Source organism: Carcharhinus amblyrhynchos, unplaced genomic scaffold, assembly GCF_965287045.1.
Source record: "Carcharhinus amblyrhynchos unplaced genomic scaffold, sCarAmb.v2.hapA scaffold_662, whole genome shotgun sequence".
NCBI lineage: Eukaryota > Metazoa > Chordata > Chondrichthyes > Carcharhiniformes > Carcharhinidae > Carcharhinus > Carcharhinus amblyrhynchos.
Window position 1 is genome coordinate 60,423 of NW_027650402.1, and position 27,586 is coordinate 88,008.

The following is a 27,586-nucleotide window of genomic DNA, read 5'->3' on the forward strand; positions in this document are numbered from 1 at the left end:
CTATGGGAGGAAACTGGAGCACCCGGAGGAAACCCATGCAGACACAGGGAGAACGTGCAGACTCCACACAGAGTGACCCAAGCCAGGAATCGAACCCAGGTCCCTGGCGCTGTAAGGCAGCAGTGCTAACCACTGTGCCATCCCCTGCCACTGTGCTACCCAGCTGGGTGGGAGGATGCCCGCATGCAGCACACACAGCAGCATGGGGCGGATGGGTGGAATGGCCTGTTTTTTAAGGGGGGGGGGGGGTGGTGAGGGTTTGCTGGGACAGGTCAGAGAGAGCTCCCTCTTCGCAGCCAGAGAAGGTACGGACTGGGCAGACTCTGCCCCTCTCACTGGCACTGGGATGAGCTGGGAGGACAGGATGATTGAGGGTGTGTATCCAGACTGCGAGGAACTGCTGTGCTGTTTTATACACCAATACTCAGACAAGGGAACAGTGTAGACTTTTCCAACAACAGCATTCACAGCATGGCGACGGACACTGGAGAGATTTAACCAGAAAACAACCCTTAACTCACTAAAAATAGCACATTGCAAAGTTGTAGCAGAGACAACGAGCTCAGGGCCACAAAGACACAGTAACTCTGCACCGAGAGAACTCTTAACCTGCTTATCAGCGTAAACACCCACAACTGCAAACCACAAGGACCCCCTCCCTCCTCCGCAAAGTTCCCTCACCAACTCATTCCCAGCTAACCCAGCCTCGCCTCAAACAAACTCCCCGCCTTTCCAACTTCCCTCCCTCCCTATCTCCCGCGGGGGTGGAGGAATTCCTCATCATCTCCTTCTAGGCCTCTATCTAAAGCTGTGTCCTATTCCCTCCCACAGGGGAAAACAACCTCAGCATCTAACCTGGCAAATCCCCTCAGAACGGGATCTGTCTCAATGAGATCCCCCTCTCGTTCTTCTGAACTCGTGGGGCTTCAGGTCCCCCAACTGCTCAATCCTTCTTTCAGAAGATTATCCTCTCAAACCAGGAATAAGTCAAGTGAACCTTCCAACACATAATTACATCTTTTTCTCAAATACAGAGACTCAAACTGTACACAGCATTCCAGGTGTGGTCTCACCAACGCCCGTACAACTGTAGCAAGACTTTACATTCCGTTCCCCAGGTGATAAACAATGTTCCATTTGTCTTCCTAATCGCTGGCTGTCGCTGCAGGCTAACTCTTCCTGATTTGTGCCCCGGGACGCCCAGATCCCTCTGTACCTCAGAGTTTCCCAATCTCTCTCCATTCCAGTCAGCTGCTGCTTTGCTATTCTTGTTCCCAGAGTGGACACATTTCCCCACGTTATACTCCATCTGACAAATCATTGCCCGCTTACTGAACCTGGCCATGTCCCTTTGCAGACTAATGTCCTCTTCGCAGCTTACTGTCCTTCCTATCTCCATGTCATCGAAAAATTTAATAGCCAGACGCTGAGTCCCTGATACAGATTGTAAGTCGTTCAGGCCCCAGCACTGAACCCTGTGACACTCCACATGCTATAGTTTACCATCCCAAAATAAAAAGACCCATTTATCCATACTCTGAGCTTCTCGTTAGCTAACTAATCCTTTATCCACATTACCCCCTGCACCACGTCATCATATCTTGTAAATGCCTTCTGGAAATCCAGGAACACCACATCCACAGGTTCCCCTTTATCCACATGGCTTGTTACCTCCAAACAAAAACCTCTCAATAAATCAGTTTGACACCATGCCCTTAACAATCCTGCCATAACCTCCTGGATAATGGATTCCCACATTTTCCCTGCTTGCTGTCTCCCTTCCTTCCTGAATAAAGGTGTTTCATTTTCTGTTTTCTAAACCACCAGGAGCCTCCCAGAATCCAGGGAATTTTGGACGATTATAACTGGTGTATCTACCATCCCCACAGTGATTTTGTCTCAGTAACATACAACAGGCTTTGTATTGACAGTGGGGCCAGGCTCGACTCTGTACCCAATGGGGAGGGGGGGGCCAGGCTCGACTCTGTACCCAATGGGGAGGGGGGGCCAGGCTCGACTCTGTACCCAATGGGGAGGGGGGGCCAGGCTCGACTCCGTACCCAATGGGGAGGGGGGGCAGGCTCGACACTGTACCCAATGGGGAGGGGGGGGGCAGGCTCGACACTGTACCCAATGGGGAGGGGGGCCAGGCTCGACTCCGTACCCAATGGGGAGTGGGGCCAGGCTCGACTCTGTACCCAATGGGGAGGGGGGCAGGCTCGACACTGTACCCAATGGGGAGGGGGGCCAGGCTCGACTCCGTACCCAATGGGGAGGGGGGGCCAGGCTCGACTCTGTACCCAACGGGGAGGGGGGGCCAGGCTCGACTCTGTACCCAATGGGGAGGGGGGGGCCAGGCTCGACTCCGTACCCAATTGGGGGGGGGGGGGGGTGGGCAGGCTCCATGCTGTGTCTGGGGGTGGGGGTTTAGTAACTCACGGCGGACATGTCGTAGATGTGTGTCGATCCCATCATGGCCCCTCCGATTGTTGCCGTCCTCTTCTCTGGCACTGGAATGTACAGCTGGGGCGTGTCACCACTGCAGGCAAAGGAGCAAGACATCCAATCGGAATGGCGCAGCACTCGAGAGGTCACACCCACTACACCCCTGATCCCACCCCCTTCTATCCAGACCCCACCCCCTGTTAACCAGGCCCCTCCCCCACTGCCATCACCCTGCCCCCTTGCTAATCAGGCCCCTCCTCCACTGCCAGGACCCCACCCCACTCCACTGCCTGGACCCTGCCCCCTGCTAACCAGGCCCCACCCCCACTATCTAAGACCCTCCTCCACTGCCAGCCACCTCCCCCATTGCTAGGACCCCATCCTCTACTAACCAGACCCCTCCCTCACTGCCAGGCTCCCGCCCTCTGCTGACCAGGCCCTCCCACCCCCCGACAGCTCTCACAGTGACCCTGTCTGACAGTGTGATAGAGTACAGCTCTCACAGTGACCCTGTCTGACAGTGTGATAGAGTACAGCTCTCACAGTGACCCTGTCTGACAGTGTGATAGAGTACAGCTCTCACAGTGAGCCTGTCTGACAGTGTGATAGAGTACAGTTCTCACAGTGACCCTGTCTGACAGTGATAGAGTACAGCTCTCAGTGACCCTGTGTGACAGTGTGATAGAGTACAGCTCTCACAGTGACCCTGTGTGACAGTGTGATAGAGTACAGCTCTCACAGCGAGCCTGTCTGACAGTGTGATAGAGTACAGTTCTCACAGTGACCCTGTGTGACAGTGTGATAGAGTACAGCTCTCACAGTGACCCTGTCTGACAGTGTGATAGAGTACAGCTCTCACAGCGAGCCTGTCTGACAGTGTGATAGAGTACAGCTCTCACAGCGAGCCTGTCTGACAGTGTGATAGAGTAAAAAGTCTGACAACACCAGGTTTTAGTCCAACCTATTTATTTGATAATATTCTCACAAGCTTTCGAGGGGTTACCCTCTTCGTCAGGTGAATGGAGAGTTCTGGCCTCAGACAGAGCATATAAAGCACAGACAGTTTAGAGATTACTGATTAAAATGCGAATCCTTACACCTAACCTGCTGTTCAAGACCTGAAGTGGCTGACAATGTGAGTGGTAGGAGCACTGATCACAGTTTAAAGAGATGTGTATTGTCTCCAGACAGTACAGTAAGTGAGGTTTTGCAAACCCAGGCAAGTCACGGGGGTTACAGATAGTGCGACTGTGTGTGTGTGTGTCTGTGTGTGAGAGTGAGTGGTGTGTGTGTGTGTGTGTGTGTGTGTGAGAGAGAGTGAGTGGTGTGTCTGTGTGTGTGTGTGTGTGAGAGTGTGTGGTGTGTCTGTGTGTGTGTGTGTGTGAGAGAGAGTGAGAGGTGTGTCTGTGTGTGTGAGAGAGAGTGAGAGGTGTGTGTGTGTGTGTGAGAGTGAGTGGTGTGTCTGTGTGTGTGTGTGTGTGTGAGAGAGAGTGAGAGGTGTGTCTGTGTGTGTGAGAGAGAGTGAGTGGTGTGTCTGTGTGTGGACAATACACATCTCTTTAAACTGTGATCAGTGCTCCTACCACTCACATTGTCAGCCACTTCAGGTCTTGAACAGCAGGTTAGGTGTAAGGATTCGCATTTTAATCAGTAATCTCTAAACTGTCTGTGCTTTATATGCTCTGTCTGAGGCCAGAACTCTCCATTCACCTGACGAAGAGGGTAACCCCTCGAAAGCTTGTGAGAATATTATCAAATAAATAGGTTGGACTAAAACCTGGTGTTGTCAGACTTTTTACTGTGTTTACGCCAGTCCAACGCCGGCATACCCACATCATGACAGTGTGATAGAGTACAGCTCTCACAGTGACCCTGTCTGACAGTGTGATAGAGTACAGCTCTCACAGTGATCCTGTGTGACAGTGTGATAGAGTACAGCTCTCACAGCGAGCCTGTCTGACAGTGTGATAGAGTACAGCTCTCACAGTGAGCCTGTCTGACAGTGTGATAGAGTCATGATGTGGGTATGCCGGCGTTGGACTGGCGTAAACACAGTAAAAAGTCTGACAACACCAGGTTTTAGTCCAACCTATTTATTTGATAATATTCTCACAAGCTTTCGAGGGGTTACCCTCTTCGTCAGGTGAATGGAGAGTTCTGGCCTCAGACAGAGCATATAAAGCACAGACAGTTTAGAGATTACTGATTAAAATGCGAATCCTTACACCTAACCTGCTGTTCAAGACCTGAAGTGGCTGACAATGTGAGTGGTAGGAGCACTGATCACAGGTTAAAGAGATGTGTATTGTCTCCAGACAGTACAGTAAGTGAGGTTTTGCAAACCCAGGCAAGTCACGGGGGTTACAGATAGTGCGACATGAACCCAAGATCCCTGTTGAGACCGTCCTTATGTGTGCGGAACTTGGCTATCAGTCTCTGCTCAGCGACTCTGCGCTGTCGTGTGTTGTGAAGGCCGCCTTGGAGAATGCTTACCCGAAGGTCAGAGGCTGAATGCCCGTGACCACTGAAGTGTTCGCCAACAGGAAGGGAACAGTCTTGCCTGGTGACTGTCGAGCGATGTTCATTCATCCGTTGTCGTAGCGTCTGCATGGTCTCCCCAATGTACCATGCTTCGGGACATCCTTTCTTGCAACGTATCAGGTAGACAATGTTGGCCGAGTTGCAAGAGTATTTACCATGTACCTGGTGGATGGTATTCTCACGTGTGATGATGGTATCCATGTCGATGATCCGGCATGTCTTGCAGAGGTTGCTGTGACGAACATCTCGCCAGGGCCATCCCCACACCCCCACTTCTTGCTTTCAGACAACCACACAACCTCAAACAGACCATTGTTCGCAGCAAACTACCCAGCCTTCAGGAGAACAGTGACCACAATACCACACAACCCTGTCACAGCAACCTCTGCAAGACATGCCGGATCATCGACATGGATACCATCATCACACGTGAGAATACCATCCACCAGGTACATGGTAAATACTCTTGCAACTCCGCCAACATTGTCTACCTGATACGTTGCAAGAAAGGATGTCCCGAAGCATGGTACATTGGGGAGACCATGCAGACGCTACAACGGATGAATGAACATCGCTCGACAGTCACCAGGCAAGACTGTTCCCTTCCTGTTGGCGAACACTTCAGTGGTCACGGGCATTCAGCCTCTGACCTTCGGGTAAGCGTTCTCCAAGGCGGCCTTCACAACACACGACAGCGCAGAGTCGCTGAACAGAGACTGATAGCCAAGTTCCGCACACATAAGGACGGTCTCAACAGGGATCTCGGGTTCATGTCGCACTATCTGTAACCCCCGTGACTTGCCTGGGTTTGCAAAACCTCACTTACTGTACTGTCTGGAGACAATACACATCTCTTTAAACTGTGATCAGTGCTCCTACCACTCACATTGTCAGCCACTTCAGGTCTTGAACATCAGGTTAGGTGTAAGGATTCGCATTTTAATCAGTAATCTCTAAACTGTCTGTGCTTTATATGCTCTGTCTGAGGCCAGAACTCTCCATTCACCTGACGAAGAGGGTAACCCCTCGAAAGCTTGTGAGAATATTATCAAATAAATAGGTTGGACTAAAACCTGGTGTTGTCAGACTTTTTACAGTGTGATAGAGTACAGTTCTCACAGTGACCCTGTCTGACAGTGATAGAGTACAGCTCTCAGTGACCCTGTGTGACAGTGTGATAGAGTACAGCTCTCACAGTGACCCTGTGTGACAGTGTGATAGAGTACAGCTCTCACAGCGAGCCTGTCTGACAGTGTGATAGAGTACAGTTCTCACAGTGACCCTGTGTGACAGTGTGATAGAGTACAGCTCTCACAGCGAGCCTGTCTGACAGTGTGATAGAGTACAGTTCTCACAGTGACCCTGTGTGACAGTGTGATAGAGTACAGCTCTCACAGTGACCCTGTCTGACAGTGTGATAGAGTACAGCTCTCACAGTGAGCCTGTCTGACAGTGTGATAGAGTACAGCTCTCACAGTGACCCTGTCTGACAGTGTGATAGAGTACAGCTCTCACAGTGACCCTGTCTGACAGTGTGATAGAGTACAGCTCTCACAGTGACCCTGTCTGACAGTGTGATAGAGTACAGCTCTCACAGCGAGCCTGTCTGATGGTGACAGTGATGGATTTTGAGGCCCTCCCTCAGTCCCAGCAGCCTCCCTACTCCCACTCCCCCTAACCCCACCTTTTCACCCACCACCGCCCCCCCCATCCCTCACAGCACGGCTACTGCTCCCCCGCACCCCACTCTAGAACTCACCCATCCATGGCCTCCTCAATCTTCTTCTTCCTCAGTTCAATCAGTTCCGGTGTCTCCATTCCTGCCGGGACAGAGGAGAATCCGCCAGGAGTGATGAGCCCCACTGCAGACAGAGAGAGAGAGAGAGAGAGAGAGAAGAGAAAATGAGATCGATCATTCACAGAATCCAACACCAATAGCTCCTAACATCAGGTCAACGAGTGGGGAGACGAGAATGCAGACGGGAGTGCGCTGGGATAGGCAGGTCTGGGGGGCCTGGGTGATGGCTTCCACTGCTGATGAGCCGAGACATGGTGAGGGGGTGGGGTGTTGTACATAAGAACATAAGAAATAGGAGCAGGAGTAGGCCATCTAGCCCTTCGAGCCTGCCCCGCCATTCAATAAGATCATGGCTGATCTGTCGTGGCTCAGTTCCACATTCCCGCCCTCTCCCCATAACCCTTAATCCCCTCTCTTATCAAGAACCCATCAACCTGCTTCTTAAAAATATTTAGCGAGGCAGCCTCCACCACTTCAACGGGCAGAGAATTCCAGAGATTCACCACCCTTTGAGTGAAGAAGTTCCTCCTCAACTCCGTTCTAAACCGCCTCCCCTTTATCTTGAGGCTGTGCCCCCTAGCCTACTGTCTTTTTTGAGCGGAAGAGTCTCTCCACCTCTATCCTATCCATCCCATTCATCATCTTATACGTCTCAATGAGATCTCCCCTCATTCTTCTAAACTCTAACGAGTACAAGCCTAGTTTATTCAGCCTCTCCTCATAGCTCAATCCTCTCAACTCCAGTATCAGCCTAGTAAACCTCCTCTGCATCCTCCAGGGCCAAAATATCCTTGCGCAGGTGCAGCGCCCAAAACTGCACACAGTACTCCAGCTGCGGCCTCACCAATGCCCTATACAGCTGCAGCAAGACCTCCCTACTTTTATATTCAATCCCCCTCGCTATGAAGGGTAGGTGTAGTGTAGTGTAGGGTAGGTGGTGTGTGTGTGTGGGTTGGAAATCGGCAGTCTCGGTGAGGGAGCAGAGATGAGGCAGGAATCTCATCTCAGGGTGGGAGGTGGACCCCGGCCCCCACTGGGTTTAATCTCAGACCGTTCCCTGGGGAGGGGAAGGGAGACGGAACTCGGGGGAATGGGATGTGGGGGTAAAAACAACAAGTGCTGTTTTCCCGATATTTAAATGGGAGGAAATTTCTGCTCATCCCGTTCTGGATGAAAGAGAAGCAGCTGTTTAATTCACTGTGTGTGTGTGTGTGTGTGTGTGTGTGTGGTGGGGGTGGCAGGAGCCAGGGTGGGGGAGGGTGCACCAGGAGCTGGGTAACTAGCAGTGATTTCGGATGGTGTGACTGAGGGGCAGCACATCAATATGTAACAGCAAGGGCTGGGGGGGGAGGGGGGGGGGCGGTTGGGGGGAGAGGGACAGATCTTTGCCTGGGGGTGGGTTCCACTGGAGGGAAGGGTGCAGGAGCACAAGGAGAAACCTGCCCTGGGTGTTCCCCAGGCGGCAGAGACCCAGCGTCACAGAGCGAGGGCTCTCCCACTCAGCGGGACAGGAGTGCCGAGGGCCCAGGGGGTTGGGGGGGTGGTCACCCTGCTGCAGGCCGGCCAGAGATCAGAGGGTATGGGGTGGGTGATGCTCCACCCCAGCCACAGCCCTGTGTCCAGTCGCTCCCCCTCCGTCGGTACCTGTCAGCCGGGGTGATGAAGCCTGTATCGTCCGGCTTATCTTCATCGCTCTCATCCTCCTCCTCCTCTTCCTCCGAGGATTCCTCATCGGAAGGTTCCAGCTCACCCCAGGGGGTCCGATCCAACTCTTCCTCCTCATTCTTGGCCTGTGAGGGAAGATCAGAAACCTGTGAACCCTGTGACCAGTTCACAGGAGGCCATTCAGCCCCTCCGAGTCTGTTACACAGGAACAGGAGGAGGCCATTCAGCCCCTCTCCTCAAGCCTGTCACACAGGAACAGGAGGAGGCCATTCAATTGGATCTTTCCGATCTGTATCTTAACCCCATTTCCCCACCTCGGGTCCCGTGACCCTTAATCACCGCCTCCCCGCCCACCCAAACAAATCCCCCCAACAGCTTTCCAGATTTCCCCTCCCCGATATTCCCCCCCTGAATGGGCAGGCTCCAATTTTAACAATGTGGCCCTCTCCCCCCCCCCCCACCCTGATTTGTTCTGGACTTCCCCCCTCCCCTCTCCCCCACCAGCAGAGGAAATAGTTGCTCTCTATCGATCCTATCCAATTCTCTACTCGTCTTAAAACCCCTGCGATTAGATTCCCACCCCCTCGACCTTCCACACTCGATGGGACCCCAACCTCTGTGACTGAATTTCACCTAACCCTCAGGAAATAACTATCTATCATATTTAACGTTAAATTTATTACATTAACTTGTGTTCACAGAGTCGGGAAAAATATCTGCTTAGCCCTACAATTGATAGTTGTAGCACCAGAGGTGATAAATTTCTTTATTCACGCGTGAGGCATGGGTGTTGCTGGCTGGGTTAGCATTTATTGCCCATCCCTAGTTGCCCCTTGGAGGGCAGTTGAGAGTCAACCACATTGCTGTGGCTCTGGAGTCACATGTAGGCCAGACTGGGGTGAGGACGGCAGATTTCCTTCCCCAAAGGGAACCAGATGGGTTTTTCCCACAATGGGTCATCAGTAGATTCTTAATCCCAGATATTTTTCATTGAATTCAAATTCCACCATCTGCCGTGGCGGGATTCGAACCCGGGTCCCCCAAAACATTAGCTGAGCTTCTGGATTAATAGTCTAACGATAATACAACTAGGCCATCACCTCCCCACTGAAGCAATTATCTCACGGTGCACGAACTGGGGGCCTCCCACGCTGGTCCCTGTATGACCAAGGCGCACTCAGCCTTTCCAGAGACACCTCAGGGATTGTGTTAGTGAAAAGCCAGCAGGATTTACCTGAAACTCCAGTGAATTGGTTCCAAAGACATCACCGTATAACGGTTTCCCCGTTTCATCGACAGGCGGCTTTCCCCAGCCTCCAGCGTGGTAGCCAAAGGAGCAACTCTGGAAAGCAACAACAGAGTCTTCACAGCGAGAACACTTCCACAGCAACAGAGAACAGTCTTTACGCAGTCCTGACGAGGTGCAGACGTTACGCACCCTCGACGCGGCACAGACTTTACGCAGCCTCGACGCAGTGCAGACGCTACACAGCCCCCATGCACACAGGCATCCCACCCAACGTCTCATCCTCTGCTGCACCCTCGTCAATCTGTGTCCCTCTGGTTACCCACCCTCCTGCTGCGCGAAACACTCTCTCCTTACTGACTCCATCCAAATCCCCTCAGCAGCGGCAGCACAATGCCCAGCCTGGCACTGCCACGATACAGACTTGCCCACTCACTCCTCCCCACCCCCTGCCATTTCTCTCTTGGCGCAAGCTTCATCAGGGCGGCACGGTGGGTTAGGACTGCTGTCTCACAGCACCAGGGACCCGGGTTCGATTCGCGGCTTGGGTCACTGTCTGTGTGGAGTCTGCACGTTCTCCCCGTGTCTGCGTGGGTTCCCTTCCGCAGTCCAAAGGATTTGCAGGTCAGGTGCACTGGCCATGCTAAATTCTCCCTCAGTGTTCCCGAACAGGCGCCGCTGGAGTGTGGGTGACTAGGGGATTTTTGCAGCAACTTCATTACAGTGTTAATGTAGGCCTACTTGTGACACGAATAAATGAACTTACCTCTGGGATGGGTGAGTTTAAGCCAGGAATTTTGAGGTTGGGGTAGGATGGTGGAGGGCCGTACCTCTGCATTGCAATCAGCCAGGGCGGAGGGACCTTGTGTGCATTCTGCAAAAGAAACAAAAGATCTGGAATTAGAAGCCACAGGGGACAACGGGAGAGTTCAGACAGACACCCACAGAGGAACAAGCTGGGATGTCCCAGAGTGCAGCACAGGAGCAGAAACCACAGGCAGAGGGGATAGTCACACAGGCGACAAAGACTGTTACCAAGGTCTTAGAGGAGCAGAGACAAAGGCACGGTTTAGGGCAGGAATTCTGGAGTTGAGGGATCAGGATGAGGAGAGGGCAGAGGACAGGAGGGCAGGACAGAGAGCAGGAGGGAGGTGAGGGCAAGGGAGGGCAGGCAGTTGGGTAACAGCACTTGGACACATGGGCACTGACATTGGTGCCAATCTGAGACTCTGCTGCTGATATTCAACTCTTTGTAACAAGATGGGAAGGACTGCAATGTTCACACAGTGTCCACTGTAACCATGAACAGGCACACATAGTTCCACATAAACAGGATCACTGCAGACCAGACAGCCTGTCTGTTCAGACGGAACCAGAGGCCTCCCCACACCCACAGCAACACAAACTCCACTCCGCTCACATTTCTTCAGTTTTGCCATTTTCCAAATGTTGCTGCTGCCCAGAAGCAGCAGAGACAATACCATAAAAATACAGTACTGGTGGGGACGGGTCTGTCGCTGTATAACACTGGGGTACAGTACTGGTGGGGACGGGTCTGTCACTGTATAACACTGGGGTACAGTACTGGTGGGGACGGGTCTGTCGCTGTATAACACTGGGGTACAGTACTGGTGGGGACGGGTCTGTCGCTGTATAACACTGGGGTACAGTACTGGTGGGGACGGGTCTGTCGCTATATAACACTGGGGTACAGTACTGGTGGGGACGGGTCTGTCGCTGTATAACACTGGGGTACAGTACTGGTGGGGACGGGCCTGTCACTGTATAACACTGGGGTACAGTACTGGTGGGGATGGGTCTGTCGCTGTATAACACTGGGGTACAGTACTGGTGGGGACAGGCCTGTCACTGTATAACACTGGGGTACAGTACTGGTGGGGACAGGCCTGTATAACACTGGGGTACAGTACTGGTGGGGATGGGTCTGTCACTGTCCAACACTGGGGTACAGTACTGGTGGGGACGGGTCTGTCACTGTATAACACTGGGGTACAGTACTGGTGGGGACGGGTCTGTCGCTGTATAACACTGGGGTACAGTACTGGTGGGGACAGGTCTGTCACTGTCCAACACTGGGGTACAGTACTGGTGGGGACGGGTCTGTCACTGTATAACACTGGGGTACAGTACTGGTGGGGACGGGTCTGTCGCTGTATAACACTGGGGTACAGTACTGGTGGGGACGGGTCTGTCGCTGTATAACACTGGGGTACAGTACTGGTGGGGTCGGGTCTGTCGCTGTATAACACTGGGGTACAGTACTGGTGGGGACGGGTCTGTCGCTGTATAACACTGGGGTACAGTACTGGTGGGGACGGGTCTGTCGCTGTATAACACTGGGGTACAGTACTGGTGGGGACGGGTCTGTCGCTGTATAACACTGGGGTACAGTACTGGTGGGGACGGGTCTGTCGCTGTATAACACTGGGGTACAGTACTGGTGGGGACAGGTCTGTCTCTGTATAACACTGGGGTACAGTACTGGTGGGGACGGGTCTGTCACTGTATAACACTGGGGTACAGTACTGGTGGGGACAGGTCTGTCGCTGTATAACACTGGGGTACAGTACTGGTGGGGACGGGTCTGTCACTGTATAACACTGGGGTACAGTACTGGTGGGGACGGGTCTGTCGCTGTATAACACTGGGGTACAGTACTGGTGGGGATGGGTCTGTCACTGTATAACACTGGGGTACAGTACTGGTGGGGATGGGTCTGTCGCTGTATAACACTGGGGTACAGTACTGGTGGGGATGGGTCTGTCGCTGTATAACACTGGGGTACAGTACTGGTGGGGACGGGTCTGTCACTGTATAACACTGGGATACAGTACTGGTGGGGACGGGTCTGTCACTGTATAACACTGGGGTACAGTACTGGTAGGGACGGGTCTGTCACTGTGTAACACTGGGGTACAGTACTGGTGGGGACGGGTCTGTCACTGTATAACACTGGGGTACAGTACTGGTGGGGACGGGTCTGTCGCTGTATAACACTGGGGTACGGTACTGGTGGGGACGGGTCTGTCACTGTATAACACTGGGGTACAGTACTGGTGGGGACAGGTCTGTCGCTGTAAAACTGCTGCAGCTTTGATACAATATTTTGAGCACTCAGATCTCACTCCCAGATGCAAAGTGATTGTTCCTGGCAGTGGGAAGACGTTACTCACAGCTCCCACCGGCATTCCGAGGGCCAGTCTCAGCTCGTCCGACAGATCTCCGGGTTTCTTCTCCTTCAGCCTCGTCTCAAACTCCTTCCCCTGTCAGGGAACAAAACACCATCTATCAGACAGGAAACTGTTCAGTTTCATCACAGCCTCATATATAAACCATCCAGTGGGCCGAATGGCCTCCTTCTGCACTCTCGGGATTCTAATACAGTGACATGTTCACAAAACGCTTCACAGAATTGTAAAACCCACTGCCTGAAAGGGCGGTAAGAAGTCTCACAACACCCGGTTAAAATCCAAGAGGTTTATTTCGAATCACGAGCTTTCGGAGCGCTGCTCCTTCATCAGGTAAGTAGAAAGTTGGTTTCACAAACACAGTGTATACAGACACAGACACAATTGTAAGATAACGTTTGGAATGTGAGTCTTTACAGGTAATCAAATCTTTAGGAGTACAGGTACCTGCAAAGACTCACATTCCAACCATTATCTTGCAATTGTGTCTGTGTCTATATACGCTGTGTCTGTGAAACTAACTCTCCACTCACCTGACGAAGGAGCAGCGCTCCGAAGGCTCGTGATTCCAAATAAACCTGTTGAACTTTAACCCGGTGTTGTGAGACTTCTTACTATGCCCCACCCCAGTCCAACACCGGCACCTCCACGTCACGTCAGGGCAGATTCAATCGGAACATTCAAAACCGGCAAGTGACCGAAACCCAGTTTTAATGAGCATCTTAAATGAGAGACAGAGAAAGAGAGACAGGTGGCAAGGTTTAGGGAAGGAATTCCAGAGCCTCGGGCTCCCCCCCCCAGGCAGCTGAAGGCACATCTGCCAATGGCAGAATTGGGGCATGCTCAAGAGGCCGGAATTGGATGAGCGCAGAGATCTCGGAAGGCTGTAGAAGGTTACAGAGATAGGGAGGGGGTGTAGGGGTTGGAGGAGGTTACACAGATAGGGAGGGGGTGTAGGGGGCTGTAGAAGGTTACAGAGATAGGGAGGGGGTGTAGGGGTTGGAGGAGGTTACACAGATAGGGAGAGGGTGTAGGGGGCTGGAGGAGGTTACAGAGATAGGGAGGGGGTGTAGGGGCTGGAGGAGGTTACACAGATAGGGAGGGGGTGTAGGGGGCTGGAGGAGGTTACAGAGATAGGGAGGGGGTGTAGGGGCTGGAGGAGGTTACAGAGATAGGGAAGGGGTGTAGGGACTGGAGGAGGTTAGAGATAGGGAGGGGGTATAGGGGCTGGACGAGGCTACAGAGATAGGGAGGGGGTGTAGGGGCTGGAGGAGGTTACAGAGATAGGGAGGGGGTGTCGGGGCTGGAGGAGGTTACAGAGATAGGGAGGGGTGTCGGGGCTGGAGGACGTTACAGAGATAGGGAGGGGGTGTAGGGGCTGGAGGAGGTTACAGAGATAGGGAGGGGGTGTCGGGGCTGGAGGAGGTTACAGAGATAGGGAGGGGGTGTCGGGGCTGGACGAGGCTACAGAGATAGGGAGGGGTGTCGGGGCTGGAGGACGTTACAGAGATAGGGAGGGGGTGTCGGGGCTGGAGGACGTTACAGAAATAGGGAGGGGGTGTAGGGGCTGGAGGAGGTTACAGAGATAGGGGTGAGGATCATTTAAAAACATGGATGAGAGGATTATGCAAGAAGTCTACCAGCCCACTCCCCATTTATTGTCCATCCTGAACTGCCCTGGGTCAGAGGGGCACTAATGAGTTGCTCTGGCTCTGGAGTCACATGTAGGCCAGGCCGGGTAAGGACGGCAGATTTCCTTCCTTAAAGAACATTAGTGAACCAGATGGTTTTTTTCAGACAGTCGATGAGTTACATGGAAATCAGTAGGTTCTTAATTCCAGATTTTTATTTCCCTTAGAATCACAGGTGGAGGCCATTCGGCCCACTGTGCTTGTGTTAACTCTTTGCAAGATCAGTCTAATCAGTTTAACTCCTCCCCCCATAGCACTGCAAATCCCCCCCTCATTTGAAAGCTTTTTTAAAGTTTATTGATTAGTGACACAAGTAGGCTTACATTAACACTGCAATGGAGTTACTGTGAAAACCCCCTAGTCGCCACACTCCAGCGCCTGTTCGGGTTACACGGAGGGAGAATTTAGCACGGCTAATGCACCCGAACCAGCAGGTCTTTGGACTGTGGGAGGAAACCCACGCAGACACGGGGAGAACATGCAGCCTCCACACAGAGTGACCCGAGCTGGGAGTTGAACACGGGTCCCTGGTGCTGTGAGGCAGCAGTACTAAATAATGTGAAAGTTCCTATTGAATCTGTGCCCACGAGAGGGAGAGGGAGCGTGTGGAGTCTGCACTCGGTGTCCCTGATCAGCATTAAATGCTGCCTGTTAATAGCTACAATAAAGTGATAAGCAGGAAGCAATTAGAGAAGAGTGTAATACAATGAGAGAGAGATCTATTCACCACGTATCTCTGTTACATCACTTTCACAACTGTTTATCCGCTCACGCTGAGATTAGATTACAGTCCGACAGTAAAACAATATCATTATCACATACAGTGTGTCACTCCACAGGAAACAGCCCGAGATTGCAATCGGAGACAGGACAAATAACTACAGATGGCCAAAAATAAACAACTACCCCACTATTCCCCGCACATGGGGACCCAAAACGTTATCAAAACATCGTGTAAGGCACCTTCTGAAGTGCGCTCGCTGTTAGAATGTATCATAGGAAATGTGTTATAATAGGAAAGGCAATTTACACACAGCAAGATCCCACACACAGCAATGTGATAATGTCTGTGCCATTGGGGTGGGGGTGGGGTGCGTCCTTCCTAACAGCACAGTGGGTGTGCCGACGTTAGTGACTGCAGCTCAAGGCAGCAGTTCACCCACCACTGTCTCAACAGGCAACTAGGAAATGCTGATAGCAAGTGATAACAAAATCTGTCTGACAGTGCGGTGCTCCCACAGCACCGACCCTCCCACAGCGCAGCTCTCCAGTGTTGCTGAGGGGATCATGAACATAGGGCAATATGGGAGAGGGGCTAAATGGCCCATCAGCGATGAGTCAGCTCCAATGGAGACAATACCAGTACAGCGGCACTCGGACCCCTCGCTCCTTACCTCGTAGTACAGGTCTCCATGAATGGTCAGTTTGGGTTTAGTTTGCCACTTGAAGAAGGCATCGTGCAGCTTCTGATAGTCAATGTCAATTTTACCCATTTTCGGCCGAACCTTCTCCCTCATTTTAGTCTTCATGGTTTTCTGCTCTTCCTGTGGACAGGGACACACGCAGATCAGAACGCAGCGTTCCCCCCTCCCCACATACACAGATCAGAACGCAGCGTCCCCCCTCCCCACACACACAGATCAGAACGCAGCGTCCCCCCTCCCCACACACACAGATCAGAACGCAGCGTTCCCCCCTCCCCACATACACAGATCAGAACGCAGCGTCCCCCCTCCCCACACACACAGATCAGAACGCAGCGTCCCCCCTCCCCACACACACACAGATCAGAACGCAGCGTTCCCCCCTCCCCACATACACAGATCAGAACGCAGCGTCCCCCCTCCCCACACACACAGATTAGAACGCAGCGTCCCCCCTCCCCACACACACACAGATCAGAACGCAGCGTTCCCCCCTCCCCACACACAGATTAGAACGCAGCGTCCCCCCTCCCCACACACACAGATTAGAACGCAGCGTCCCCCCTCCCCACACACACAGATTAGAACGCAGCGTCCCCCCTCCCCACACACACAGATTAGAACGCAGCGTCCCCCCTCCCCACACACACAGATTAGAACGCAGCGTCCCCCCTCCCCACACACACAGATTAGAACGCAGCACCCCCCTCCCCACACACACACAGATTGGAACGCAGTGTCCCCCCTCCCCACACACACAGATTAGAACGCAGCACCCCCCTCCCCACACACACACAGATTAGAACGCAGCACCCCCCTCCCCACACACACACAGATTGGAACGCAGCGTTCCCCCTCCCCACACACGCAGATTAGAACGCAGCGTCCCCCCTCCCCACACACACAGATTAGAACGCAGCGTCCCCCCTCCCCACACACACACAGATTAGAACGCAGCGTCCCCCCTCCCCACACACACACAGATTGGAACGCAGCGTCCCCCCTCCCCACACACGCAGATTAGAACGCAGCGTCCCCCCTCCCCACACACGCAGATTAGAACGCAGCGTCCCCCCTCCCCACACACGCAGATTAGAACGCAGCGTCCCCCCTCCCCACACACACAGATTAGAACGCAGCGTCCCCCCTCCCCACACACGCAGATTAGAACGCAGCGTTCCCCCCTCCCCACACACACAGATTAGAACGCAGCGTCCCCCCTCCCCACACACACAGATTAGAACGCAGCGTCCCCCCTCACCACACACACAGATCAGAACGCAGCACCCCCCTCCCCCCACACACAGATTAGAACGCAGCGTCCCCCCCTCACCACACACACAGATCAGACGCAGCATCCCCCTCCCCCCACACACACAGATTAGAACGCAGCGTCCCCCCTCCCCACACACACAGATTAGAACGCAGCGTCCCCCCTCCCACACACACAGATTAGAAGCAGCGTCCCCCTCCCCACACACAGATTAGAAGCAGCGCTCCCCCTCACACACACACAGATTAGAACGCAGCGTCCCCCCTCCCCACACACAGATTAGAACGCAGCATCCCCCCTCCCCACACACACAGATTAGAACGCAGCATCCCCCTCCCCACACACACAGATTAGAACGCAGCGTCCCCCCTCCCCACACACAGATTAGAACGCAGCGCTCCCCTCACCACACACACAGATTAGAACGCAGCGTCCCCCCTCCCCACACAAGATTAGAACGCGCCCCCCCCTCCCCACACAGATTAGAACGCAGCGTACCCCCCTCCCCACACACAGATTAGAACGCAGCGTCCCCCCCTCCCCACACACACAGATTAGAACACAGCGTCCCCCCTCCCCCACACAGATTAGAACGCAGCGTACCCCCCTCCCACACACAGATTAGAACGCAGCGTTCCCCCCCTCCACACACACAGATTAGAACGCAGCGTCCCCCCCTCCCCACACACAGATTAGAACGCAGCGTTCCCCCCTCCCCACACACACAGATTAGAACGCAGCGTCCCCCCTCCCCACACACACAGATTAGAACGCAGCGTTCCCCCCTCCCCACACACACATTAGAACGCAGCGTTCCCCCCTCCCCACACACACAGATTAGAACGCAGCGTTCCCCCTCCCCACACACACATTAGAACGCAGCGTTCCCCCCTCCCCACACACACATTAGAATGCAGCGTTCCCCCCTCCCCACACACACAGATTAGAACGCAGCGTTCCCCCTCCCCACACACACAGATTAGAACGCAGCGTTCCCCCTCCCCACACACAGATTAGAACGCAGCGTTCCCCCTCCCCACACACACAGATTAGAACGCAGCGTTCCCCCTCCCCACACACAGATTAGAACGCAGCGTCCCCCCCTCCCCACACACAGATTAGAACGCAGCGTTCCCCCCTCCCCATACAGATTAGGACGCAACGTTCCCCCCCTCCCCGCATGCAGATTACAATGCAGCGTCCCTCTTCCCACACACACATTAGAACGCAGCGTCCCCCCCCTTCCCAGAGCAGTGCAACTCACCCACACAAACAAATTAGAATTCAGTGTCCCACCTCCCCAGAGTGCTGCAATCCCCCCACCACCCCCAACACACACGCTCAGCCCTCTACAGCTAACTGACTGCCCCTCTCCAGCCTCCCCTTCACATACCCTTTGCTGCCAGCTGACTGCCCCCCCATCCCCCATCCGACTGGCTCCCCCCCCCAACCACCCTGACAACCCGTCACCCCACCCAACACCTCACATAGTTTCGATGATTTGTGCCTGATCTACACGCTCGGCAGACGGTTTTGCATCGCAGCCTCGGGGTCAGAAACTCCGAACAATGAGGAGCTGCTGGAGGCCATTCGGCCCCTCACCTCTCCACCTCCCCCCACCTGTCATACAGGCCAAGGGTCATAACCTGGCCAAATAGGTCACTGCACAGACCCCACTGGCAGGCAGAGTGAGACAGAATGTGCACACGCACACAGGTTTCCCCCCCATGCCGACACTATAGTTAAGAAAGCCCCACCAAAGCCTCTACTTTCTCAGAAGACTAAGGAAATTTGGCATGTCCGCTACGACTGTCACCAACTTTTACAGATGCCCCATAGAAAGCATTCTTTCTGGTTGTATCACAGCTTGGTCTGGGCTCCTGCTCTGCCCAAGACTGCAAGGAACGACAGAAGGTCGTGAATGTAGCCCAATCCATCACACAAACCAGCCTCCCATCCATTGACTCTGTCTACACTTCCCGCTGCCTCGGGAAAAGCAGCCGGCATAATTAAGGACCCCACGCACCCCGGACATTCTCTCTTCCACCTTCTTCCATTGGGAAAAAGATACAAAAGTCTGAGGTCACGTACCGACCGACTCAAGAACAGCTTCTTCCCTGCTGCTGTCAGACTTTTGAATATTCCTACCTCGCATTAAGTTGATCCTTCTCTACACCCTCGCTGTGACTGTAACACTACATTCTGCACCCTCTCCTTTCCTTTGCTATGAACGGTATGCTTTGTCTGACTAGCACAAGGAACAATACTTTTCACTGTATCACCGTTACTATATGGCTGTAAATTAAGAGAGGGGAGTGTGCAGAGGGACCTGGGTGTCCTGGTGCACCAGTCACTGAAGGTAAGCGTGCAGGTACAGCAGGCGGTAAAGGCGGCAAATGGTATGTTGGCCTTCACAGAGAGAGGTTTCGAGAACAGGAGCAGGGATGTGTTGTTGCAATTATACAGACAACAAAAAGAACAAAGAACAAAATCAGCCCGGGAAACAGGCCCTTCGGCCCAACGAGCCCGCGCCGCCATCTCAACACCACCAGTCCCCCTCTCCACCCATGACCCCTGTCTTGGTGAGGCCACACCTAGAGTATTGTGTGCAGTTCTGGTCTCCTTTTCTGAGGAAGGATGTTCTTGCTCTCGAGGGAGAGCAGTGAAGGGTTACCAGGCTGGTTCCGGGGATGGTGGGACTGATGTATGAGGAGAGATTGACCAGGTTAGGATTGTTTTCACTGGAGTTCAGATGAATGAGGGGGGGAATCTCAGAGATTTATAAAATTGTAACAGGACTAGACAGGGTAGATGCAGGGAGGATGTTCCTGATGGTGGGGGGAGTCCAGAACCGGGGGGGTCACAGTCTAGAGGATTGGGGGTAGACCATTTAGGACGGAGGTGAGGAGACATTTCTTCACCCAGTGAGCCTGTGGAATTCATTCCCACAGGAAGTAGTTGATGCCAAAACATTGAATGTATTCAAGAGGCGGCTGGATATAGCACTTGGGGCGAACGGGGTCAAAGGTTATGGGGAGAAAGCAGGATTAGGCTATTGAGTTGGACGATCAGCTGTGATTGTAATCAATGCCGGAACAGATTCGAAGGGCTGAATGGCCTCCGCCTGCTCCTATCTTGTATGTTTGTATCCCAATACATGCAGCAATAATAAATCAAATCAAAAACACTTTGCGATTCAGAGGGTGTTTGAGGTACGTGCTGTGGGGTGGGGGGGCTGACCTGTGGGGTGTTTTTCACTGTCTGAGGGGTGGGGGTGGACTGTATCCACCGGACAATGCTGTTTGCGATACTATACTGTGTCGTTCCTGTTGCAGACCCGGCCGTTAAGTAAACCAGTCTGCGATGCAGTCTCCGAGTGAGCAAGGAATTAGACGTAGGCGGCAGTGTCCTCTGGTGGTAGACACAGAGTAGGACTGCAGGGAGGTTTGAGGGAGTAACTCACCAGGAGGTCTCCACATCAGGAATCTCAGCTGGTTACTGGACAGGGAGGAGGGAGGGAGAGAGTGGGTGGGGGGGAGGGAGAGAGAGAGAGAGAGAGAGAGAGACAGACAGAGAGAGAGCGAGAGAGATGCCTTCTCCCGCTGCTCCGCACCTTTCCAACGGGATTACAGCTCAGATTAACACCACACCACCCACCCAGCCCCGCTCCCGATGCAGCAGGCTAGGTCTACCGCCCCCTGCAGTACGCGTCCTGATAAGCAGCTAGGCTGTTCAGGCATGACATGCAGCGCAAGTTATCAGTCTCCGACTGGGGCTGCACTGATACACAAACCGAAGGGTTAGGTCCCGCGCGCTCCCCAGCCCCGCACGTGCTCACCTTCTCCTGCAGGGCTTCCCGCATCTCCTGGATGCCGGTGCGTCGGATAAACTCGGGTAATTCGAAGGGGGGCTTCTCGATGCCCCGCTTGCCCTGCAGGTACTTGCGTTTGAAGCACCAGTGTCGGGGTACGGGCACTGAATTGCGAGTAGCCTTCAGGTGAACCAACAGCTTGGGGTCGTGTGCAGTGACATCGTGCATCTCCACCACGTCCGGACGGGCTACCAGCTGTGGGGTCAAAGGGAAAGGGTCAGTGACGAGGCAGAGGCCAACAGTTACCGGAATTCCCCCCACCCAGAGACAGACAATCCCCGTCTCCCCGCGGTGAGAGAAACGGGAAAGACACCTCCACTCACAACAGGAGACGCCAGACAGAATGCTGCTGGGTGTTCAGTTTAGGGACAGGAGGCCATTCAGCCCCTCGAGCTCATGACCCAGGGACAGGAGGAGGCCATTCAGCCCCTCGAGCTCATTGCACAGGTAGAGTCCATTCGTCCCCTCGAGCTCATTACACAGGAAGAGGAGGCCATTCTCCCGCTTTCACACTCTCCGCATCAAGTTTCTCAGCCCCCAGTATCTCCCCCTTTCACTCTCTCTACATCGAGTCTCTTAGCCCCCAGTACCTCCCCCTTTCAGTCCCCAGCGCCTCTCCCGTTTTCTCTCTGCCCCGGGACAGTCAGGAACACAGTGGTCTCGCTTCATCCCGGGTCTCTCAGCCCCCAGTGCCTCCCCCTTTCTCTCTCTCCCCCCAGTAGTCAGGAACACAGCGGTCAGTTTACCTGCTTCAGTTCAGCGACACTCAGGCGGTTCAATCTCCGTAATTTCTTCTTGGATAATTTGGGGAGATCATCTCGCTTTTCCTAGTGGGACAGGAAGAACTTTGTCACAAAGTGAGTCAGTAAGAAATCTCAGTGCCGCGCCCAGGGTGAAGGGATGGTGTACGGTCCCAAATGGAGCGCGTACTGCTGGATATGAACCACACTAACCGAGATCTGTGAGCCCAGTTCAGCCTGGAGAGGAAGCCTGGCCCTGTAACTTGGTCAGGGATCCAGATACACCCCAGGGGGAAGACTCAGCTTCACTTCAACATCTCAGCTACAGGTCAGGACTGACCACAGTGCGGTCTCCCTCAGCACTGACCCTCCCACAGTGCGGCGCTCCCTCAGCACTGACCCTCCCACAGTGCGGCGCTCCCTCAGCGCGGCCTCCCTCGGAGCTGAATGGATTCCGGAGGGAATGCTGTGGAGTAAACTCACCACATCGTCATCACTGTCCAGATCCTCATCGTCGTCACTGCTCCCTTTCTGCTCCGCCTCAAAGCCTTTCTTCTTCAGCAGCACCGTGGATTCCAGCTTATCCGACTTATCCGGTTCCTTGTCTTTGTCTTTCTTCACATCATCTGTCAGCTAAAAAAAAACACGTCAGCCGCCATTCACATACTGACACACAGGAAAGCTCCCTCTACACTGTCCCCCCATCAAACACTCCCAGGACAGGTACAGCACAGGGTTAAATACAGAGTAAAGCTCCCTCTACACTGTCCCCCCATCAAACACTCCCAGGACAGGTACAGCACGGGGTTAGATACAGAGTAAAGCTCCCTCTACACTGTCCCCCCATCAAACACTCCCAGGACAGGGACAGCACGGGGTTAGATACAGAGTAAAGCTCCCTCTACACTGTCCCCCCCATCAAACACTCCCAGGACAGGTACAGCACGGGGTTAGATACAGAGTAAAGCTCCCTCTACACTGTCCCCATCAAACACTCTCAGGACAGGTACAGCACGGGGTTAGATACAGAGTAAAGCTCTATCTGTCTGTGAGAGTGTCTGCGTGCGTGCTGTGCCTTTACTCAGTGTACTGGGAGGACGATGACACTCGGAGCTGCCTCAGACACTCACCCTGAAGGATTCAAATATCCTCTTGAAGTAGATGAAGTTAGTGTCGAAGATTTCAGGCTCTGCTGTCACGTACTCCACCTCCACCTCGGACTCTGTGTCTGTCGCTGGTGCCTTCTCCACCTTCTTCTCCACTCCATTCTCCACGGTCCGATTGGACTTCTTCTTCTTCTTCCTGTTTCTGCGCTTACGGTTTTTCTGGAAAGGGTTAAAGAGGGTCGGTAATCTCGCTGCCCGACATCCAGCCAATATTACCGAGGAGCCGGAAGATCGGAATTCCCAATGCCCCACCCCCCTCTCCCACCACCCCCTCAGGATGCCCCAGAGTGAAACAGATCCTCCCCTGTGCCCTTCCCACCCCAATCTCTCCAGCCCCTCTTGTCCCTCAGGATGCCCCAAGGTCAAACAGACCCTCCCTCACTCCCTTTCCCCTTCACATCCCAAAGTGAAATACAACATCCCACCACCACCCCCCTGGCAAAGTATGCCTCCCCCCACTCTCTCCAGCCTCTTTCCCCACCCCACTCAGAACTAGGAGTACTGGTTCTTAGCTCGACAGGTAGACAGAGTGGTGAAGAAGGCATTCGGCATGCTTGGTTACATTGGTCAGAACATTGAATACAGGAGTTGGGACATCTTGTTGAAGTTGTACAAGACATTGGTAAGGCCACAGTTGGAATACTGCGTACAGTTCTGGTCACCCTATTATAGAAAGGACATTATTAAACTAGAAAGAGTGCAGAAAAGATTTACTAGGATGCTACCGGGACTTGATGGATTGAGTTATAAGGCTGGACTTTTTATTCTGGAGTGTAGAAGGCTGAGGGGTGATCTTATAGAGGTCTATAAAATAATGAGGGACACAGATCAGCTAGATAGTCAATATCTTTTTCCAAAGGTAGGGGAGTCTAAAACTAGAGGGCATAGGTTTAAGGTGAGAGGGGAGAGATACAAAAGGGTCCAGAGGGGCAATTTTTTTACACTGAGGGTGCAGTGTGTCTGGAACGAGCTGCCAGAAGTAGTAGTAGAGGTGGGTACAATTCTGTCTTTTAAAAAGCATTTAGACAGTCACATGGGTACGATGGGTATACAGGGGTATCGGTCAAATGTGGGTAATTGGGATTAGTTTACGGTTTTAAAAAAAGGGCAGCATGGACAAGTTGGGCCGAAGGGCCTTTTTCCATGCTGTAAACCTCCATGACTCTGTGACAGCTCCTCAGGACACTCCAAAGCGAAATACAGACCCCACCCTGGCAGCCCCCCCCACAATCTCTTCAGCCCCTCCCACCCCACCCCCCACCTCAGGATGTTCCAAAGTGAAGCGGACCTTCGCCCTCCCCCTCTTCCCTCCTTCAGACGCCCCAAAGCTAAATACAGACCTCCCCTCGCGCCCCCCCCCCCCACCCCCAACAACCTCCAATATCTCCAGACACCACCCCTCATCTCCCAGGAGGTCCCAGAGAGAAATACTGACCCTTCCCCTCTCCAGCACCACCCCCCCGCCGATGTCCCAAAGCTAAATACAGACCTCCCCTCCCTACCTGCCCCCCCCCAACACCCCCAATCATCCAGGAGGTCCCAAACAGAAATACCGACCCTTCCCCTCTCCAGCACCCCCCACCCCTGACGTCCCAAAGTGAAATACAGCCCCTCCCTGTGCACCCCGACCCTCCCCAATCTCTCCAGCTCCTCTTCCCCCCTCAGGACGTCCCAAAGTAAAATTCAGACCCCTCCCCACCCTCTGCACCCCCTCAGACATCCCAAAATGTTTCTCATAGTGAAGGAGTTCAGAACAGAGGACCAGAAGTCGGTAAGTTCAGTCCTTCTAGCCTGTTCCACCACTCAATCAGATCAGGCCTGATCTCTCCCTGGTCTCAAATCCACCTCCCCACCTGTTCCCCAGATCCCTCTTTTTGTTAGAAATATCTCTATTGATATAGAAATATATCTCCCTCTTCAAACCATTCAGTGATTCAGACTCCACCGCGCTGTGGGGCAGTGAGTTCCACAAATTCACCACCCTCTGCAAGAGGTGTGCTCCCTGCTGTATTTGTGGGAAAGGGAGCAGCCAATTTACACACAGCAAGCTCCCACACACAGCAATGTCTCTCAAACACACCCAGCAGGGGGAGAGTGAGCCATACCAGCCAGCCTCACATACCTCTTTCTTGGAGAGTGAGAACATGAGTTCTTCCTCCTCCGTATCAGCTGGCGTTAACGTGGCTCCCGGTGCTCCGTCCATCTCGTCTGTGGGAACACAGGAGGAACTTAGCACAAGGCAAGAACTAATCATTGCGGCACAGTGGGGTTAGCACTGCTGCCTCACAGTGCCAGGGACCCAGGCAGCACGGTGACACAGTGGTTAGCACTGCTGCCTCACCGTGCCGGAGACCTGCCCAGCACGGTGGCACAGTGGGTTAGAAGTGCTGCCTCACCGCGCTAGGGACCCAGGTTCCATTCCTGGCTCAGGTCACTGTCTGTGTGGAGTCTGCACGTTCTCCCCGTGTCTGTGTGGGTTTCCTCTGGGTGCTCCTGTTTCCTCCCACAGTGCAAAGCTGTGCTGGTTAGGTGGATTGGTCATGCTAAATTGCCCCTCAGTATCCAAAGATTATGGGGATTAGTATTTATTTATTATTGTCACAAGTCAGCTCACATTAACACGGCAATGAAGTTACTGTGAAAATCCCCTAGTCACCACGCTCTGGCACCTGTTCGGGTACGCTTTGGGAGAATTTAGCACGGCCAATGCACCCTAACCAGCACATCTTTCAGACTGTGGAGGGAAACTGGAGCACCCGGAGGAACCCACACAGGCACGGGGACAGCACGCAGACTCCACACAGACAGTGACCCGAGCCGGGAATCAAACCCAGGTTCCTGGTGCTGTCAAGCAGCAGTGCTAACCACTGTGCCACCATTACAGGTAAGGTAAATGTGTGGTGACAGGGATAGGGCTGTGGAGGGGGTCTGGGTGACATGAGAGATTTGTGGGCCGAATGGCCTCTTCAACACTAGAAGGATTCTGTGATCTCATTTCTACTCATTCCCTGCTTTCGGAGAACATTTAGTGCAAAAATTCAGTGTGCAGCGGCCCATTTAAACACACCATTCCACACACTGACCCCAGGGACACAGGGCCCATCAGGGGCAGGTACAGCACGGGGTTAGATACAGAGTAAAGCTCCCTCTACACTGTCCCCCCCATCAAACACTCCCAGGACAGGTACAGCACGGGGTTAGATACAGAGTAAAGCTCCCTCTACACTGTCCCCCCATCAAACACTCCCAGGACAGGTACAGCACGGGGTTAGATACAGAGTAAAGCTCCCTCTACGTTCGCTCTCTCAGCCGCGTACCTGATGCCTCGGCTGATGCCGTGAGCTCCACCTGGCGTTGCTCTTTGAGCTGAAGAATCTTCTCCAGGACTTGGGGGATTCTTGGTCCGGGACCCCCATCATCGCCCTGCAGCAGAAATAGTTCATTACCTTACAGCTGGCCAGCCTGTGTGATTGACAATGTTCCCCCAGGAGCGGGCAGATAAACCCACTCACCATTTACTGACTGACCGCAGAACAGGCACTGGAGCACAATGCAGTGCTTCTGAATCACTCGCCTGTACGCACCCCCACCCCTGCCCAGCACATCTCCCCCACCCCCCACCATGTCCTCCCCGCCCCTCTTGTGCAATCCCCCCCACCTCCCGCCCACTCCATCCCCTCCCGCCCACCCCCCAGTTGTGCAACCCCCCCCCACCCCACAAGATGCCCCTCCCGTGCCTCCCCAGCCCCATGTCTGCCTGTTCCTGCCCCATGCCTCGCCCACCCCTGTTCACGTGGAGCAGAAGGACCGGTCAGTAAAGGTAGAGTTGCTATACTCCCAGATGACCATCGGCTGCTCTGTCTCTCTCCCCCGCTTCAGGGGGGGGGAATCTGACTGGTGCTGATTTAACCCCAGGGTCACCCAGGTGAGGGGTAAGGTGCAGGATAATCCCAGGCGACGCGGATACGGAGAACGGCCTGTCTGTTGTTCACTGAGGAACTCACTCACTTCTCTGTTCTCTTCGCCAGGCGGAGGGGGAGGTCCTCGAAGACGCGGGCCCAAGCCAGGGGCACTCAACGGGGCAGGAGCCACCGAGACCACGGGTCGCACAGCAGAGAGGGACATGGGCACAGGGGAGCCACTGACTGGGGGGTGAGAGAGAGAGAAAGAGGCAGAGGGAGCAAGAGACCAAGAGGCAGAGAGAGAGAGAGAAAAAGCGCCCTATCTACTTTTCTTTCGTCAGATATGAAGCAGTCCATGTGTGTATGCAGCAAAACCTAGACAATATTCAAGCTTGAGCTGACAAATGACAATTAACATTTGTGCCTAGGAATGTGAAGTAGGTTTTCTGTCCTTCTCAAGTGCTTTCCCCTGTTCTGATCTGTTGTTTAAAAATCGGTGTGGTTCCCCTTCCCAAACTTCCACTTTTGGCACTATCGAAGCAATTCAATTCAGGACTCTTTGCAATGAATGCAAAACAGCCTTAGTTATAAAGTTTTGTCCTAATGGCTCATATC

At 53.6% G+C, this 27,586-nt stretch overlaps 1 protein-coding gene across 1 annotated transcript in view; it reads right to left on the reverse strand.

Annotated features, from left to right (window-relative positions):
• The window catches only part of sf3b2 (splicing factor 3b, subunit 2), a gene marked incomplete at its 5' end in the record, with an annotated part of 30,461 nt that extends 3,243 nt beyond the window's left edge, over window positions 1–27,218 (reverse strand). The window contains 14 exons of the mRNA XM_080184295.1: window positions 2,440–2,539; window positions 6,746–6,848; window positions 8,430–8,574; window positions 9,684–9,791; window positions 10,462–10,569; window positions 12,890–12,979; window positions 15,990–16,139; window positions 21,131–21,358; window positions 21,910–21,990; window positions 22,387–22,536; window positions 23,034–23,228; window positions 25,192–25,277; window positions 26,387–26,492; window positions 27,078–27,218. Coding sequence (XP_080040421.1) covers window positions 2,440–2,539; window positions 6,746–6,848; window positions 8,430–8,574; window positions 9,684–9,791; window positions 10,462–10,569; window positions 12,890–12,979; window positions 15,990–16,139; window positions 21,131–21,358; window positions 21,910–21,990; window positions 22,387–22,536; window positions 23,034–23,228; window positions 25,192–25,277; window positions 26,387–26,492; window positions 27,078–27,218 — 1,791 coding nt within the window. The remainder of the gene's footprint in view (window positions 1–2,439; window positions 2,540–6,745; window positions 6,849–8,429; window positions 8,575–9,683; window positions 9,792–10,461; window positions 10,570–12,889; window positions 12,980–15,989; window positions 16,140–21,130; window positions 21,359–21,909; window positions 21,991–22,386; window positions 22,537–23,033; window positions 23,229–25,191; window positions 25,278–26,386; window positions 26,493–27,077) is intronic.
• Between the last annotated feature and the right edge of the window lie 368 nt (window positions 27,219–27,586).